This window comes from Ylistrum balloti, unplaced genomic scaffold, assembly GCF_031769215.1.
Source record: "Ylistrum balloti isolate Yb309-2 unplaced genomic scaffold, AGI_CSIRO_Ybal_v1 Utg370236, whole genome shotgun sequence".
In the NCBI taxonomy this organism is placed as follows: Eukaryota; Metazoa; Mollusca; class Bivalvia; order Pectinida; family Pectinidae; genus Ylistrum; species Ylistrum balloti.
This window is the reverse complement of record NW_026782193.1, coordinates 463,978-481,627: the sequence shown is the minus strand read 5'-3', so window position 1 is coordinate 481,627 and position 17,650 is coordinate 463,978. Positions and strand designations below refer to the sequence as shown.

Sequence of the window (17,650 nt, the reverse complement as noted above, 5' to 3'; positions counted from 1 at the left end):
GATATTTTTACTCTTTGATACAAACATATAGATTATATGTATCGGAACATACTGAGTTGGATTCACTTTTTGGGCGAGTGATATCCATTTGATCCATCAGATTTAAAAGACTATGCAGCTTGAAATATAAAACTGAAAACAAAACACAGGTCAGCTTTCCTCTATCCTAATGTTAATTCCACACTTCAAGATTTACGTGACAGATATGTTATTATGCCTACTGATTGGGTATACAATAAACTTATCCTTGCCCGCACTTATCATTTCATTTCCTGTATAAAAAGAAAAATGCTTGCTTGTAAACGAAGAAATACTGGCTAATCATGCATCGGTATTACAATCATTTAAAGAATACGGACATCCCCCGTTTATATTGGATTCCTAAGCGTCACAAGAATCTATTTAAACAACTTATTGCTGGTTCTTCTAGCTGTTCAACAAAACATTTGTGCAAACTTCTTCATTCTTAGCAATATCAAATCTGGATTACAGTCTTATTGTGACAACAGTATGTGTATTCCAAAGAGCTTTTCACTAATCTTCCAAACCCTCTCCTAAAAATTCCACTCTGTACACCATCATTACCCATTCTTAACTGAAAGAACGCCTTCGTTATCTTGGTATAACAGCTTTCTTCTCCAACAAAAGTAGACGGCGGTATAAATCTATGGTTTTCAACTATACTGAAGCGTATTTCGCGCAAAAAAAACCGCCAAAATATTAAAGGCGAAATATACGGACTATGAACATCATAACAATGATAGACAACATTATCGTCGAGTTTGGTGGTAGGATTCCCATGTTGGTATTTATTGTTTTTGTAACAGTTGTACGGTGTCAACAAAGCTAAAGGAGAACCTAATTTTACAACCAGAACAGAACATTACTTATGTGGGGTTTCTTGCATAAAACTGATTATCGGTGCAAATTTTCGAAGTGTACTTTACTTAGCATTTTCCTTTCCATTTGAACCTTCACCTGGAAACGTGTTTCTCTGTCATCATGTTTCAGGCAGATTCCATGTCAGATATGCTGGCTATGCATCAAGTAGTTGGCTGAATCACCAGGGCATACCACGTCACAACCTATCGCAGCGAATGCTGGAGCACTGTCATTAATCACACTACAAATGCCAACGGTTGAAAAGTCCGGACGTAAGCCTCTAGATGAAAGATTGTCAGATTTTGTCAGACTTGACACTTGGTATTTGGTGGCAGTTGATATCTGCTGCCGAGTAGCGGACAGGCGAAGGTATTGAAGACGAAACCTGATTGTGTTCACAGGGGGTGGCAAGCGTCGAAGATACGGGGAATAGTATTGAAAGACTTCCGGTGACCATAACCATATGTGAACTATTTTATATGACGTGTATCACACTTACAAATGACACAAAACACGTATCCCGATGACATCAGGTCCCCTTCTCTCTCTCTCTCTCTCTCTCTCTCTCTCTCTCTCTCTCTCTCTCTCTCTCTCTCTCTCTCTCTCTCTCTCTCTCTCTCTCTCTCTCTCTCTCTCTCTCTCTCTCTCTCTCTCTATCTCTCTCTCTCTAAATATGACTGTCATGACCTCGGGAAATTATGTACATCCGCGACCATTGTGCAGGACACACTGACAGAAAAATTCCTTTATAGTACAAAGCAAAGCATTCTCCGATAGGGAATGTCCGGGAAATCACATCCAAGGCCTCCGTTCAGGATAGTCCCAGGGAATATCCGGAAAATCACACACACGGCCTCCGAACAGGACACTCCTACATGGAATGTCCGGAAAATCACACAGACGGCCTCCGTACAGGACACTCCTACATGGAATGTCTGGGTAATCACTCTCACGGCCTCCGTACAGGACACTCCTACATGGAATGTCCGGGAAATCACTCTCACGGCCTCCGTACAGGACACTCCTACATGGAATGTCCGGAAAATCACACACACGGCCTCCGTACAGGACAATCCTACATGGAATGTCCGGGAAATCACACACACGGCCTCCATACAGGACACTCCTACATGGAATGTCCGGGAAATCACTCTCACGGCCTCCGTACAGGACACTCCTACATGGAATGTCCGGGAAATCACACACACGGCCTCCGTGCAGGACACTCCTACATGGAATGTCCGGGAAATCACTCTCACGGCCTCCGTACAGGACACTCCTACATGGAATGTCCGGGAAATCACTCTCACGGCCTCCGTACAGGACACTCCTACATGGAATGTCCGGGAAATCACTCTCACGGCCTCCGTACAGGACACTCCTACATGGAATGTCCGGGAAATCACTCTCACGGCCTCCGTACAGGACACTCCTACATGGAATGTCCGGGAAATCACTCTCACGGCCTCCGTACAGGACACTCCTACATGGAATGTCCGGAAAATCACACACACGGCCTCCGTACAGGACACTCCTACATGGAATGTCCGGGAAATCACACACACGGCCTCCGTACTGGACACTCCTACATGGAATGTCCGGGAAATCACACACACGACCTGCGTACAAGACACTCCAACAGGGAATGTCCGGGAAATCACATCCACAGCCTCCGTACAGGACACTCCTACATGGAATGTCCGGGAAATCACATACACGTCCTCCGTACAGGTTGCCCGGGAATGTCCGGGAAAGTACATGGAAATAACTAAGATTTATCTTGTCTGCTTATTTTTTAAAATTTGGTTTGTTATCGGTTTCGTAACTAAAACATCAGGATGAATGAAATGAGTTTTTTTCGGACAAAACAGTTTAAGGTTAGACATTTCCAATAACTAACAAATCGTTGTTATCTTACAAGTGGCCTATATGTACACCTCCGGAATTACAAGGTTTATGAAGCAGTCAGTATACTTGCCTTTTTACTTCAGTGAATGTCACTTTTATTGGTAACGACAGTTCAAGGTACACGAATCATAATATGATAAATACATTTACACAATCAAGTGTAGCTTGTCCTGCTGATTAGCGGCTATAAATGAATCTCAATTACGAGAAATATTTAGATTTTGTAGGTTAAAAACAAAGAATTTGATAGTGTTTTTCTTTCTATTTAACTTAAAACCCAACCATCTGTAAAACCTCCATGATATATACACACTTGCCACTCGTATACACAGCAATATATACTGAGTGACTTCTAAACGCCTGCTGTAATTCCAGTAGCGTTCTGTTTATTTTCAAGCTTCTGATCCTGGTTAACGTCAATTAGAATTGTTTTAGGGTGCAAACTCTTGCATTACAAATGATGTTTTTAGTGCGTGGCAAATTCCTTCCGTGCCAACTTTCCATTCATGCTGTGAAATGAACATTATTTACGATTGCTTGGCCTTCTCCTGAAACCTACACCTGTATCACAAACGATGTTGCCTTGTACGCGGGAGGTCGTGGTTCAAGTCAGGGTACAAACACAATAGATTTACACTTGGCACTCAGTCGAAGGAACGTAAAACAGTAATCACCACCATCAATGGCCCATTTTTGGCCCCGCCTTACAGCTCCTGGGGGTCAGCCGAGGTCAATATGTGTATCCCATTATACTGTCATCTTAAACTAATAATTCTATGCAGGTTTGAACTATTTCCAATAGAAAATAAACAAATAATGTTCAAAATTGTATAAACTATAGTAAACTTTACCTCCTCAAGGGGAAATGTTAGACCCTGGGGTCATGAAATTTATAATTTTGGTAAAGCATCTGAAGTCCTTTCCATCCATGAAGAGTACATGATTCTGTCGTACCTTTTATTTGAGATTTTTGAAGTTTCAATCAATTTGACCCTTTTTGGGTTCTGTGTTCTAATGATGTGATGTAATTTATGTAATATTTGTGTCTTGATGGAGGGGCAGGTTGCTGCGAAAATTTGACAATTCACGTGTCTGTACTGTTGCTATTACTTCATTGATCATATATCTATCCCAGTAATTTGCATTCAATGAACATTTGTTTGTTAGGATCCAGTACCAATATTGGACCATACCGCGGATGTTATTTTCACAAGTAAGGGACGAAAAACCACGAAAAGTCGTCCTAAGGACTGGCACAGCCGACGTCAGACCAGGGTAGCTGACGTAAAACCAGGGTAGTCGACGTCAGACCAGGGTAGCTATCGTCAGACCAGGCAGGAAAGTATAATATAATCGTTTATACCTCCCTGGACCAGGGTAGCTGACGTCAGACCAAGGTAGCCGACGTCAGACCAGGGTAGCTGACGTCAGACTAGGTTAGCCGACGTCAGACCAGGCAGGAAAGTATAATATAATCGTTTATACGTCCCTGGACCAGGGTAGCTGACGTCAGACCAGAGCAGGTGACGTCAGATCAGGGTAGCTGACGTCAGACCAGGGTAGCTGACGTCAGACTAGGTTAGCCGACGTCAGACCAGGCAGGAAAGTATAATATAATCATTTATACGTCCCTGGACCAGGGTAGCTGACGTCAGACCAGGGTAGTCGACGTCAGACCAGGGTAGCTGACGTCAGACCAGGGTAGCTATCGTCAGACCAGGGTAGCTGACGTCAGACCAGGGTAGTCGACGTCAGACCAGGGTAGCCGACGTCAGACCAGGGTAGCCGACGTCAGATAAGGCAGGAAAGTATAATATAATCGTTTATACGTCCCTGGACCAGGGTAGCTATCGTCAGACCAGGGTAGCTGACGTCAGACCAGGGTGGTCGACGTCAGACCAGGGTAGTCGACGTCAGACCATTAAGATTTCCCCATGATCTCCTACTGAACACATCGTCCTATGATCTATTTTCAATCCCAATTCACTATTGTGGCACCTTTACAAATAAAAGAAGTTATATTTATTAATGTGACATAGTAACATGTTGAAGTTTTAGACATTTATTAGGCACTGAAATTTATTTGATAAAATCTGCCAACATTTTTTTAGTATTGTATAAGGTGACACACTAAACAAATGAATAACAATTCATAAATCTGTTTAGTAAGATTACTCTCTATCTCGAACGGTTTACTGAAAATCCTCTCTATCTCGAACGGTTTACTGAAAATCTTCTCTATCTCGAATGGTTTACTGAAAATCCTCTCTATCTCGAACGGTTTACTGAAAATCCTCTCCATCTCGAACTGTTTACTGAGAAGCCTCTCTATCTCGAACGGTTTACTGAAAATCCTCTCTATCGCGAACGGTTTACTGAAAATCCTCTCTATCTCGAACGGTTTACTGAAAATCCTCTCCATCTCGAACTGTTTACTGAGAAGCCTCTCTATCTCGAACAGTTTGCTGAAAATCCTCTCTATCTCGAACGGTTTACTGAAAATCCTCTCTATCTCGAACGGTTTACTCAAAATACTCTCTATTTCAAATGGTTTACTAAAAATCCTCTCTATCTCGAACGGTTTACTGAAAATCTTCTCTATCGCGAATGGTTTACTAAAAATCCTCTCTATCTCGAACGGTTTACTCAAATTCCACTCTATCTCGAACTGAATAGCATCTTATATCTTGTCTCTTCTTCAAAATATTCGGGTCTGATTCGTCTGTATGTTAAGGTTTGAAAGTTTCCGTAGCCTCTCTGTTAAGTCCTTCCCAGTTAACTATTGGTCCCTCTTCGTTGTACTGTCTCTATTCCATCTTTATCTTTTACGGGGTTAAACAGAGCTTGTATAATCCAGTAAAGATCTAACCAATTGCTTAGTTACAGTTAAATGTTTTCAGTAAGTCGAAAAACCTTATGGCCCAAGTACGGTGTTTTCTCTCATTAAAAAACGTTTGTGAATTCTTTATCTACATTGAACCTAAGTCGGGGGTGAATCATTGTCTGCTCTCGTAACATTTCATTGGTAGTTGTCCATAAAGCTTAAGCAACTGTTATCCAATGGTTTCCAAGATTAAAGAAACCATGTACACCGTCTATTGCTCGTTATCATTATTAGAATCACTGTAGAAGACACCATATTCAAACGGTAAATTGAACGTATTCACAAAATTAGACAGTGATAAACTTAAATAGAGTACATGTATATATTTGAAATCGTTTACATCGGAACTGGCCGGTTTGTAGAACATTTTTTACATTGTAATATATATGACGTCCTTCAACTGCCACCATCAGCGGACAGAAATATTGAATTTGGATATCAAAACATCAACAAACCAAGCAGGAAAATTCCCCATACATACAAATATACAGCTATGTGTAGAGAATTCAATGTTACTTCAGGTTAGATTGTCGAAATATTCAATACATTTATAACCTACCGCGTGAGAGTGATACACAAACAGCAGGACTTTGTCATGGTTTACATATTTCGTGACAAAACAGTTTTAATATTTCGTTCCGAGTTATGAATTAGATATATTTTATATAATACCGTCAATAATTCCTTTCAACGTTTGTATTTAATATAATAAATGTATAATGTTATGCGTCGTACGGAAATTCAAAAGGCTGGCCTAGATTTGGTATAGACGTTACACAAAAAGTTTGTGGTTTCAAATTCAAGACAATTTAGGTAAACCATGCAGGGTACATTCCTGAAGGAATTTCGCTGTCCGTGTCATACAACATTGGGTCCTGAGAAAACCACATGATAAATACAGCAGAAACCAAGAGGTCAATCACTGCATCATCTCCCTCACCATTAACTTGTATCACATTATCAATTCTATCGACAAGCCGGATTTTGTCACGTCATCATGAAATTGGCTATGTGATCAACTGCTGTTTAAATGCTACACATACCTGATTTTAAAAAAAATGATCAGTAATTGAAAATGTTTAAATCAATTTTGGATACAATTTAATCAAATGTTCAAATATAGTATAAACCATCGTGTGATAACAATAGGTGCCTACCCATACCATTCCACTGACATTGGACACGCTTTAATCCACACGGTCACGCGTCGGTTGACATACCATATCTCCTTTAAATATCGTGAAATTGTTCCAAGGTGTTCATGTTTTATAGCCATTTTTCGAAAATTATACCGAACATAATGTGTTAACTGTTATTGTTACTAGACACATACTTTATTTTCAATGATTAACAGAAAAAACTTCTATAAATGTAGCGGAAACACGTGGTTCCTAACATGTAACACTACAAACACCTGGTTCATAACATGTAACACTACAAACACGGGGTTCCTTACATGTAGCACTACAAACACGTGGTTCCTAACATGTAACACTACAAACACGTGGTTCCTAACATGTAACACTACAAACACGTGGTTCCTAACATGTAACGCTACAAACACGTGGTTCCTAACATGTAACACTACAAACACCTGGTTCATAACATGTAACACTACAAACACGTGGTTCATAACATGTAACACTACAAACACCTGGTTCATAACATGTAACACTACAAACACGTGGTTCCTAACATGTAACACTACAAACACCTGGTTCATAACATGTAACACTACAAACACGTGGTTCATAACATGTAACACTACAAACACGTGGTTCATAACATGTAACACTACAAACACCTGGTTCCTAACATGTAACACTACAAACACGTGGTTCATAACATGTAACACTACAAACACCTGGTTCATAACATGTAACACTACAAACACGTGGTTCATAACATGTAACACTACAAACACCTGGTTCCTAACATGTAACACTACAAACACGTGGTTCATAACATGTAACACTACAAACACGTGGTTCCTAACATGTAACGCTACAAACACGTGGTTCCTAACATGTAAAACTACAAACACGTGGTTCCTAACATGTAACACTACAAACACGGGGTTCCTTACATGTAGCACTACAAACACGTGGTTCCTAACATGTAACACTACAAACACGTGGTTCCTAACATGTAACATTACAAACACGTGGTTCCTAACATGTAACACTACAAACACGTGGTTCCTAACATGTAACACTACAAACACGTGGTTCCTAACATGTAACACTACAAACACCTGGTTTCTAACATGTAACACTACAAACACGTGATTCCTGATATGTAACACTACAAACACGTGGTTCCTAACATGTAACACTACAAACACGTGGTTCCTAACATGTAAAACTACAAACACGTGTTACATGTGTATGGTTAACATGCCAACACGTCGATGGTCCTTAACAGTGTTTTTCCCCGTGGATTGGTCATGTTTCGTTACAGGGTTTCACCTTTCGTCGTTATATATGTAAACGCTTTCATTGTTAAAAGTCTATAAATTATGCACTGCACATGCTACAGGTATCATGTGGACCTGGAGCGCAGATCGCGACATTCCGCGCATAACTTCACAGGTAGCAGATGTCCATATATGCATAATGCAAATTTGTTACCTGTTGTATTATCAACACACCTGTTGAGAATCAACACCCTACATGTATGTAAGCGTCCCGAGTTACTTGGTCAATATGTATGTATCGATCAACACTGCCTCCACTCAATAAGTGTCAGAGAAAAATAAGTTTTGTAGTTTGACGAATGAATTATTTACAACCTTATTCAAGATCTTGACTAAACCATATTAGTTAGAAATATATAAACACTCTTTATCTACTTACCAGGAGTACGAATAGACATGTCCCGAACGTCATTGAGGTTAGAATCAGCTATTTACTGGGCAATCCAACGTGTTCTAAATCCATTGTGAAAACGGATCAATCTTCATGTACTTTTTAAATTTTTTGTCCGTGAAAACATTATCACGTTTGTTATTTTAGCGTAGACCATGTCATGAAAACTTCCCGAGTAGTTTCTATCTTTACTGTTAATTTTGAGATAGGTCCTGTAACAGGTAGATATATCCCGTTGTTTATAAGATAATGCTTATATAAACTGCATTCCTTTCTCGCAGAATGGAATTCCAGGAATGCAATTAGCTATGTCCGAACGTTTTCTTCTTGCCCCAATATACATACACCCATCTGCGCCAAAAATATTTCCCAATAGATCCGTCTGTCCCGAATTATAGAAAAAAAAACAAAGATTAATATGCACTTCCGGTTTTCACATACATATATGTCTGTCTTGCGTCTGACTCCTGTCGCCCGTTTACAAGGACCCCGGAACAGTCCCTGTGATTTCCCACTGGACAATGGGTCGTGTCAGGCCTGAGCAGACCCATCTAGTGTTGATTCATCCACACTGAATGGCTTACAACATCTATGTTAGACTGGTCGTGTTTTAGTACGGTTGTAAAAACGGACAAAATCTGAACAAAAGCTACACCGACTGAAGAAAACACAGGTTAAACAAATACGCTGTCAATAGCTCACATACTGTTCAAACTAAGTTAATCCTAGTCATTCACATCTCACAAAGTTGCCTTTGAAATTCGCTGGAGCAGACGACACTGGTAGATATAAACAGCTTCCGCTCGGAGTTTGGCGCGACCTGTTCACAGAGCGTATAAGTACACACTTAGTGGTCCACTGACGGCCTGGAGCTCTCCGCGACTCCACCAGTCTTTCATTATATACATACATCTTTCCTTTTGGCATTCATAATTGGAACCATGATAGTTTTTTAGATTATACAATGCTCACTTATAAAAACGTTGTTCTCATTTTGTGCACGTGTATTTCGCGTTAGTGCTTAAATGCATTTGATGGAAAAAATAGAATCCTGTATTTGTGTAAGCATTTGTTTTCACTTGAACGAATAGGTATTATTACCTACACGTAAAATTCCAACGTTAGCATATCATCTCCCTATGTAACTGGAAAACCGTGCTGGGATGGATCAGGTTAGTGTGAGTAAGTCACTCAAGGAAGAGGGAAAAGTGTGTGTGAGGTTCCAGCGTCTTCAACAGGGAAGGATGGTTGTAGTCTGTGGTCAATCATAGGCCCGTATGTGTAGTATCAGCGAGAGGCTTTATATTGTCAGCACAGATAAAACTTCGGCAATATCAAACACTTCTATAACTGTACAAGACTGCCGAACTACCGTATAACAGATTATCCAGCATCTCTATAACAGACTGCCGAACTACCGTATAACAGACTGCCTAACTCCAGTATAACAGATTATCAAGCATCTCTATAACAGACTGCTGAACTACCGTATAACAGATTATCAAGCATCTCTATAACAGACTGCTGAACTACAGTATAACAGACTGCCGAACTACCGTATAACAGATTATCAAGCATCTCTATAACAGACTGCCGAACTCCAGTATAACAGACTGCCGAACTACCGTATAACAGATTATCAAGCATCTCTATAACAGACTGCTGAACTACAGTATAACAGATTATCAAGCATCTCTATAACAGACTGCTGAACTACCGTATAACAGATTATCAAGCATCTCTATAACAGACTGCCGAACTACCGTATAACAGACTACCAAGCATCTCTATAACAGACTGCCGAACTACCGTATAACAGATTATCAAGCATCTCTATAGCAGACTGCCGAACTACCGTATAACAGATTATCAAGCATCTCTATAACAGACTGCCGAACTACCGTATAACAGATTATCAAGCATCTCTATAACAGACTGCCGAACTACCGTATAACAGATTATCAAGCATCTCTATAACAAACTGCCGAACTCTAGTATAACAGACTGCCGAACTACCGTATAACAGATTATCAAGCATCTCTATAACAGACTGCTGAACTACAGTATAACAGATTATCAAGCATCTCTATAACAGACTGCTGAACTACAGTATAACAGATTATCAAGCATCTCTATAACAGACTGCCGAACTACCGTATAACAGATTATCAAGCATCTCTATAACAGACTGCTGAACTACAGTATAACAGATTATCAAGCATCTCTATAACAGACTGCTGAACTACAGTATAACAGATTATCAAGCATCTCTATAACAGACTGCTGAACTACCGTATAACAGATTATCAAGCATCTCTATAACAGACTGCTGAACTACAGTATAACAGATTATCAAGCGTCTCTATAACAGACTGCTGAACTACAGTATAACAGATTATCAAGCATCTCTATAACAGACTGCTGAACTACAGTATAACAGATTATCAAGCATCTCTATAACAGAGTGCTGAACTACAGTATAACAGATTATCAAGCATCTCTATAACAGACTGCCGAACTACCGTATAACAGATTACCAAGCATCTCTATAACAGACCGCCGAACTACTCTATAACAGACTGCTGAAATACAGTATAACAGATTATCAAGCATCTCTATAACAGACTGCTGAACTACAGTATAACAGATTATCAAGCATCTTTATAACAGACTGCTGAACTACAGTATAACAGATTATCAAGCATCTCTATAACAGACTGCCGAACTACCGTATAACAGATTACCAAGCATCTCTATAACAGACCGCCGAACTACTCTATAACAGACTGCTGAAATACAGTATTACAGATTACCAACCATCTCTATAACAGACTGCCGAACTACCGTATAACAGACTGCTGAACTGCCGAACTACCGTATAACAGATTATCAAGCATCTCTATAACAGACTGCCGAACTACCGTATAACAGATTATCAAGCATCTCTATAACAGACTGCTGAACTACAGTATAACAGATTATCAAGCATCTCTATAACAGACTGCCGAACTACCGTATAACAGATTACCAAGCATCTCTATAACAGACCGCCGAACTACTCTATAACAGACTGCTGAAATACAGTATAACAGATTATCAAGCATCTCTATAACAGACTGCCGAACTCCAGTATTACAGATTACCAACCATCTCTATAACAGACTGCCGAACTACCGTATAACAGACTGCTGAACTGCCGAACTACCGTATAACAGATTATCAAGCATCTCTATAACAGACTGCCGAACTACCGTATAACAGATTATCAAGCATCCCTATAATAGACTGCCGAACTCCAGTATAACAGACTACCGAGCAACTTTATAACAGACTGCCGAACTCCTGTCAACCAGACTGCCGAACTTCCGTATAACAGATTGTCGCTCTCAAACCCCGCTGACCAAGGAGGACAAGTGTGCTACCACTGGGTGCCAAAATCTAGAAAGTGTTTGTCAATATTTTCCAAATAAATCCACAAATTCTGCATCAAAAATTCTTTGAATTGTTTATATTTGTATATATTTATTGATGAACACCCCATTGTTGTGACTTAACAAAAAGAAAGGCGCTATTCTATTATCGGTTTTTATTCGGAGCGATCTAGTTTAAAGTAAGGTTAGACGATTTATTTCGAAATGGTGGTAAGTAAATATCTATTTCTGGCTTTTATGGTTAAAAAGGATGGTTATAACGAGAAGAGTTCTTTACACCGGAACAACAGGCTACTCACTAATACAGCTTTCTTCTTATCCTACACGGTTTCTGCGAGTGTTTGTTCTGATAACACAGGAAAGATACATTCTTCTCTGAAAAAGGGGTTATCTAATGTGCGTGCTTCACGTATATTATCACATTGGATTCTCTTATCTGCACGTGCAAATTTTGATAAATTACCATAATTATTGCGATGATGCATTACTGTTGTTTTATCGTCTGCACCCCACCCACACTCCCACTGCCAAGGTCCCTCCCCCAGTGCACCCCACCCACCCACACTCCCACTGCCAAGGCCCCTCCCTCACTGCATTCTCCATTCTGTAAAGGCCCTCGACCAATCACAGGGCCCATCGCCCACTGCCACGCCCCTCCCCCTGCCAAGACCACTCCTCCACTGTTAAGGCCCATGTACCACTCCAACAACCTCCCCTCAAATTCGAGCCACGTTCCCTGGTGACAATACTGCCCTGTTAATCCTGTGTTAGATCCATGTCACATCTGAATGGAAAATTTCCTTTTTCCTCACTCGATATGAAATTCCATTTCATTAGTACTTTAGGTAATTTCGTCGTTGATAACAAACTGGTTTTCTCTCAGATCTGACCTTGGTCTCCAACAAATCTGACCTTGGTCTCCAACAAATTTTATCTCTAAAGTTTTAACTCATATAATGGTTTTGTTCAAATTGTCGGTATCGCGAGGTGGGTCTTACAATCATCGTTCATCTATTAGCATGTGCAAGTTTTATACATCCGGGATCCACGAATTGTATTGTTAGGAACGACAACTTTGAGAAGAAATTACTATGTTTGAAAATGATCGATTATCGAGTGTTCGATCTGAATAGGTATGTTTTGATCCATTGGTCATTTTATTTCATAATGAAATGCCCAGTAGTTGTATGCTGTAATTTTCTACGCTGGTCATAATTGTAACTACCCGGATGTGTGGTTGGGGGATTGGGAGGGGTTTGTCAGGGGGTTTGGGGGTTGTCACTCTCCAGTCTCGATGGCATCCCTTGAGGTTATGTGTTGGCTGTATCGTTGGGGGATTGGGAGGGGTTTGTCAGGGGGTTGGGGGGTTGTCACTCTCCAGTCTCGATGGCATCCCTTGAGGTTATGTGTTGGCTGTATCGTTGGGGGATTGGGAGGGGTTTGTCAGGGGGTTGGGGGGTTGTCACTCTCCAGTCTCGATGGCATCCCTTGAGGTTATGTGTTGGCTGTATCGTGGGGGGGGGGGGTTGGGGTTGTCAGGGTTGTCAGGGGGTTGTCAGTCTCCAGTCTCGATGGCATCCCTTGGGGTTATGTGTTGGCTGTATCGTGGGGGGTTGGGGGTTGTCAGGGGTTTGGGGGTTGTCACTCTCCAGTCTCGATGACATCCCTTGAGGTTATGTGTTGGCTGTATCGTGGGGGGTTGGGGTTGTCAGGGTTGTCAGGGGGTTGTCAGGGGGTTGTCAGTCTCTAGTCTCGATGGCATCCCTTGGGGTTATGTGTTGGCTGTATCGTGGGGGGTTGGGGGTTGTCAGGGGTTTGGGGGTTGTAACTCTCCAGTCTCGATGGCATCCCTTGAGGTTATGTGTTGGCTGTATCGTGGGGGGTTGGGGGTTGTCAGGGGTTTGGGGGTTGTCACTCTCCAGTCTCGATGACATCCCTTGAGGTTATGTGTTGGCTGTATCGTGGGGGGGTTGGGGTTGTCAGGGTTGTCAGGGGGTTGTCAGGGGGTTGTCAGTCTCCAGTCTCGATGGCATCCCTTGGGGTTATGTGTTGGCTTTATCGTTGGGGGTTGGGGTTGTCAGGGTTGTCAGGGTGTTGTCAGTCTCCAGTCTCGATGGCATCCCTTGGGGTTATGTGTTGGCTTTATCGTTGGGGGTTGGGGGTTGTCAGGGGTTTGGGGGTTGTCACTCTCCAGTCTCGATGGCATCCCTTGGGGTTATGTGTTGGCTTTATCGTTGGGGTTGGGGTTTTCAGGGTTATCAGGGTGTTGTCAGTCTCCAGTCTCGATGGCATCCCTTGGGGTTATGTGTTGGCTTTATCGTTGGGGGTTGGGGGTTGTCAGGGGTTTGGGGGTTGTCAGTCTCCAGTCTCGATGGCATCCCTTGGGGTTGTGTTGGCAGTATCGTTTCAATTACCAGTTTCGTTGAGGTGTTCCCTTTCGCTAATAATAAAGTGGAATGAGATTTGATGTCAGCAGACAGTTCCGGGAGTGAAGATAATTAGGTGTTTTTATACTCTGTTATCGTATAGAAGTTATTCCAAAACTCACTTGAAAACTCGTTATTCTATGGTCTTTTGTGATTAATATTTTCATTTATCTAATTATAATCTTAAAATATAAACACAAAAATAGCTGCTATTTCAGCCTAGAACAGTGGAGATTACGGAAAACAAGATTATCGCAAGGAGCAAAACAGTATATATATAGATAACAGTAGAATCAATTATATACTGTGGGTTCACAAACTCGAACGAGTGAAAAAATGCGTATCTAAGACGGAGAAAGGGGAAAAAACAGCAACAACGACAACAACAACTTACCAAGATCTCACAAGTAGACAAACCATGACTAAAAGACTAAAGTAGACAAACCATGACTGAAAGACTAAAGTCGACAAACCATGACTAAAAGACTAAAGTAGACAAACCATGACTGAAAGACTAAAGTCGACAAACCATGACTAAAAGACTAAAGTAGACAAACCATGACTGAAAGACTAAAGTAGACAAACCATGAGTAAAGTAGACAAACCATGAGTAAAGTAGACAAACCGTGATTAATAGACTAAAGTAGATCAACCATGACTGAAAGACTAAAGTAGACAAACCATGACTAATGTAGACAAACCGTGATTAATAGACTAAAGTATACAAATCATGACTGAAAGACTAAAGTAGACAAACCCTGACTGAAAGACTAAAGTAGACAAACCATGACTGAAAGACTAAAGTAGACAAACCATGACTAAAGTAGACAAACCGTGACTGAAAGACTCAAGTAGACAAACCATGACTAAATTAGACAAACCATGACTGAATGACTAAAGTAGACAAACCATGGCTAAAGTAGACAAACCATGTCTAATAGACTAAAGTAGATAAACCATGACTGAAAGACTCAAGTAGACAAACCATGACTAAAGTAGACAAACCATGACTGAAAGATTAAAGTAGACAAACCATGAGTGAAGTAGACAAACCATGACTGAAAGACTAAAGTAGACAAACCATGACTAAAAGACTAAAGTAGATCAACCATGACTGACAGACTAAAATAGACAAACCTTGACTAATAGACTATAGTATACAAATCATGACTGAAAGACTAAATTTTATCTCCTGATTTCGTAACTTGGGGAAAAAGAGAGAGAGAGAGAGAGAGAGAGAGAGAGAGAGAGAGAGAGAGAGAGAGAGAGAGAGAGAGAGAGAGAGAGAGAGAGAGAGAGAGAGAGACGTTAAAAGTTGATACGCAATGTAGCGATGTATTAAAGAATGTGTGTGGTTAGGAGTGGGAATCGGGTGGTGGGGAGCGGTAGATTTATCTAATTTGATTAAGGTCCATTCACGCTCTCTCGTGTAGAAACAAGAATTTACTCAGAGATCCTCTTGATCTACACAGATAAACAGGGATCCATCATATAGGTTAAGTGTGAAGCAATCGTGGCTAAGCGTCAAACAAACAAAGATTTCGTAATCTAAATCGAAATATTTATTCAAGTGTAAGTTATCGTAGACTTGAGTCAAACTTCAAGGGGTTATTCCGAACAGCGATAAGACTTTTCCTCGTCTTTTCATTATTACAAAGTTTTTTTAAACAAAAACCTCGCAGTTAAATAGCGCTATCTTCTACGTCAAATAAACAACATGATTGTGGATATTTTCATTCTTCAAACACTCGTGTCTGTAAACATACATTTCAACAAGGATAAAGCAACTATGAGAGAAACAAGCAGCATCTGTTTAATTGATCAAAGAAGTGGGCAAGTGATTTTTTTTCAACGACGACTTTTTAGTATCTTATTATTTGATACGTTTCAAAGTACTTTAATTTTGTCACGTGACTGTTTTTATGGACCGGAAAGAAAATCAGGGTCAGATATCATGATTTTGGTCGAAATTTGCTGAAGATCTTCAGGTTTTCCTGTGTAACATTTACATTAATCAACACACATCCTGTTGAACCGGATCCGGAAATAGCAACTTTATACAAATATATTTTTCCCAGAAAGTAAATAGATATCTGTTATTAGCATTGGTCATGATATACTTTGATTTGAAAGAGCGGCATGGGATATGAAAATTGAAGTAACGGAAGTTATTCTGTTTTATCTGTAACTAGAGTTGTTCCCCTTAAAGCAAATGTTTGTCATTTACTCAAACTTTACTCTGATATTTCAAAGGTTAATTAATTAAACAAAAACATTCAATCAAATCCTTTTTTTTAATCTCTAACCGTGAGTTCTAAAGCATGCATTTGTATCTATCAATTCATAGAAAACTGTCTCAGACTGGACTATATATACCCTGATGAATGTTAGACTGGACTATATATATCCTGATAAATGTTAGTCAGACTGGACTATATATACCCTGATAAATGTTAGTCAGACAGGACTATATATACCCTGATAAATGTTAGACAGGACTATATATACCCTGATAAATGTTAGTCAGACAGGACTATATATACCCTGATAAATGTTAGACAGGACTCTATATACCCTGATAAATGTTAGTCAGACTGGACTATATATACCCTGATGAATGTTAGTCAGACTGGACTATATATACCCTGATAAATGTTAGACAGGACTATATATACCCTGATAAATGTTAGACAGGATATATATATACCCTGATAAATGTTAGTCAAACTGGACTATATATACCTGATAAATGTTTGTCAGGACTATATATAACCTGATAAATGTTAGACAGGACTATATATACCCTGATAAATGTTAGACAGGACTATATATACCCTGATAAATTTTAGTCAGACTGGACTATATATACTCTGATAAATGTTAGTCAGACAGGACTATATATACCCTGATAAATGTTAGACAGGACTATATATACCCTGATAAATGTTAGTCAGACTGGACTATATATACCCTGATAAATGTTAGACAGGACTATATATACCCTGATAAATGTTAGTCAGACTGGACTATATATACCCTGATAAATGTTAGACAGGACTATATATACCCTGATAAATGTTAGACAGGACTATATATACCCTGATAAATTTTAGTCAGACTGGACTATATATACTCTGATAAATGTTAGTCAGACAGGACTATATATACCCTGATAAATGTTAGACAGGACTATATATACCCTGATAAATGTTAGTCAGACTGGACTATATATACCCTGATCAATGTTAGACT

General features: G+C 40.0%; 1 protein-coding gene across 1 annotated transcript in view; it reads right to left on the bottom strand.

Moving 5' to 3' along the window:
- Positions 1 to 8,571, bottom strand: part of LOC132552090 (ADAMTS-like protein 1) — a 43,880-nt gene extending 35,309 nt beyond the window's left edge. The window contains exon 1 of the mRNA XM_060216231.1: positions 8,530 to 8,571. Coding sequence (XP_060072214.1) covers positions 8,530 to 8,562 — 33 coding nt within the window. The 5' untranslated portion in view covers positions 8,563 to 8,571. The remainder of the gene's footprint in view (positions 1 to 8,529) is intronic.
- Positions 8,572 to 17,650: the final 9,079 nt, after the last annotated feature.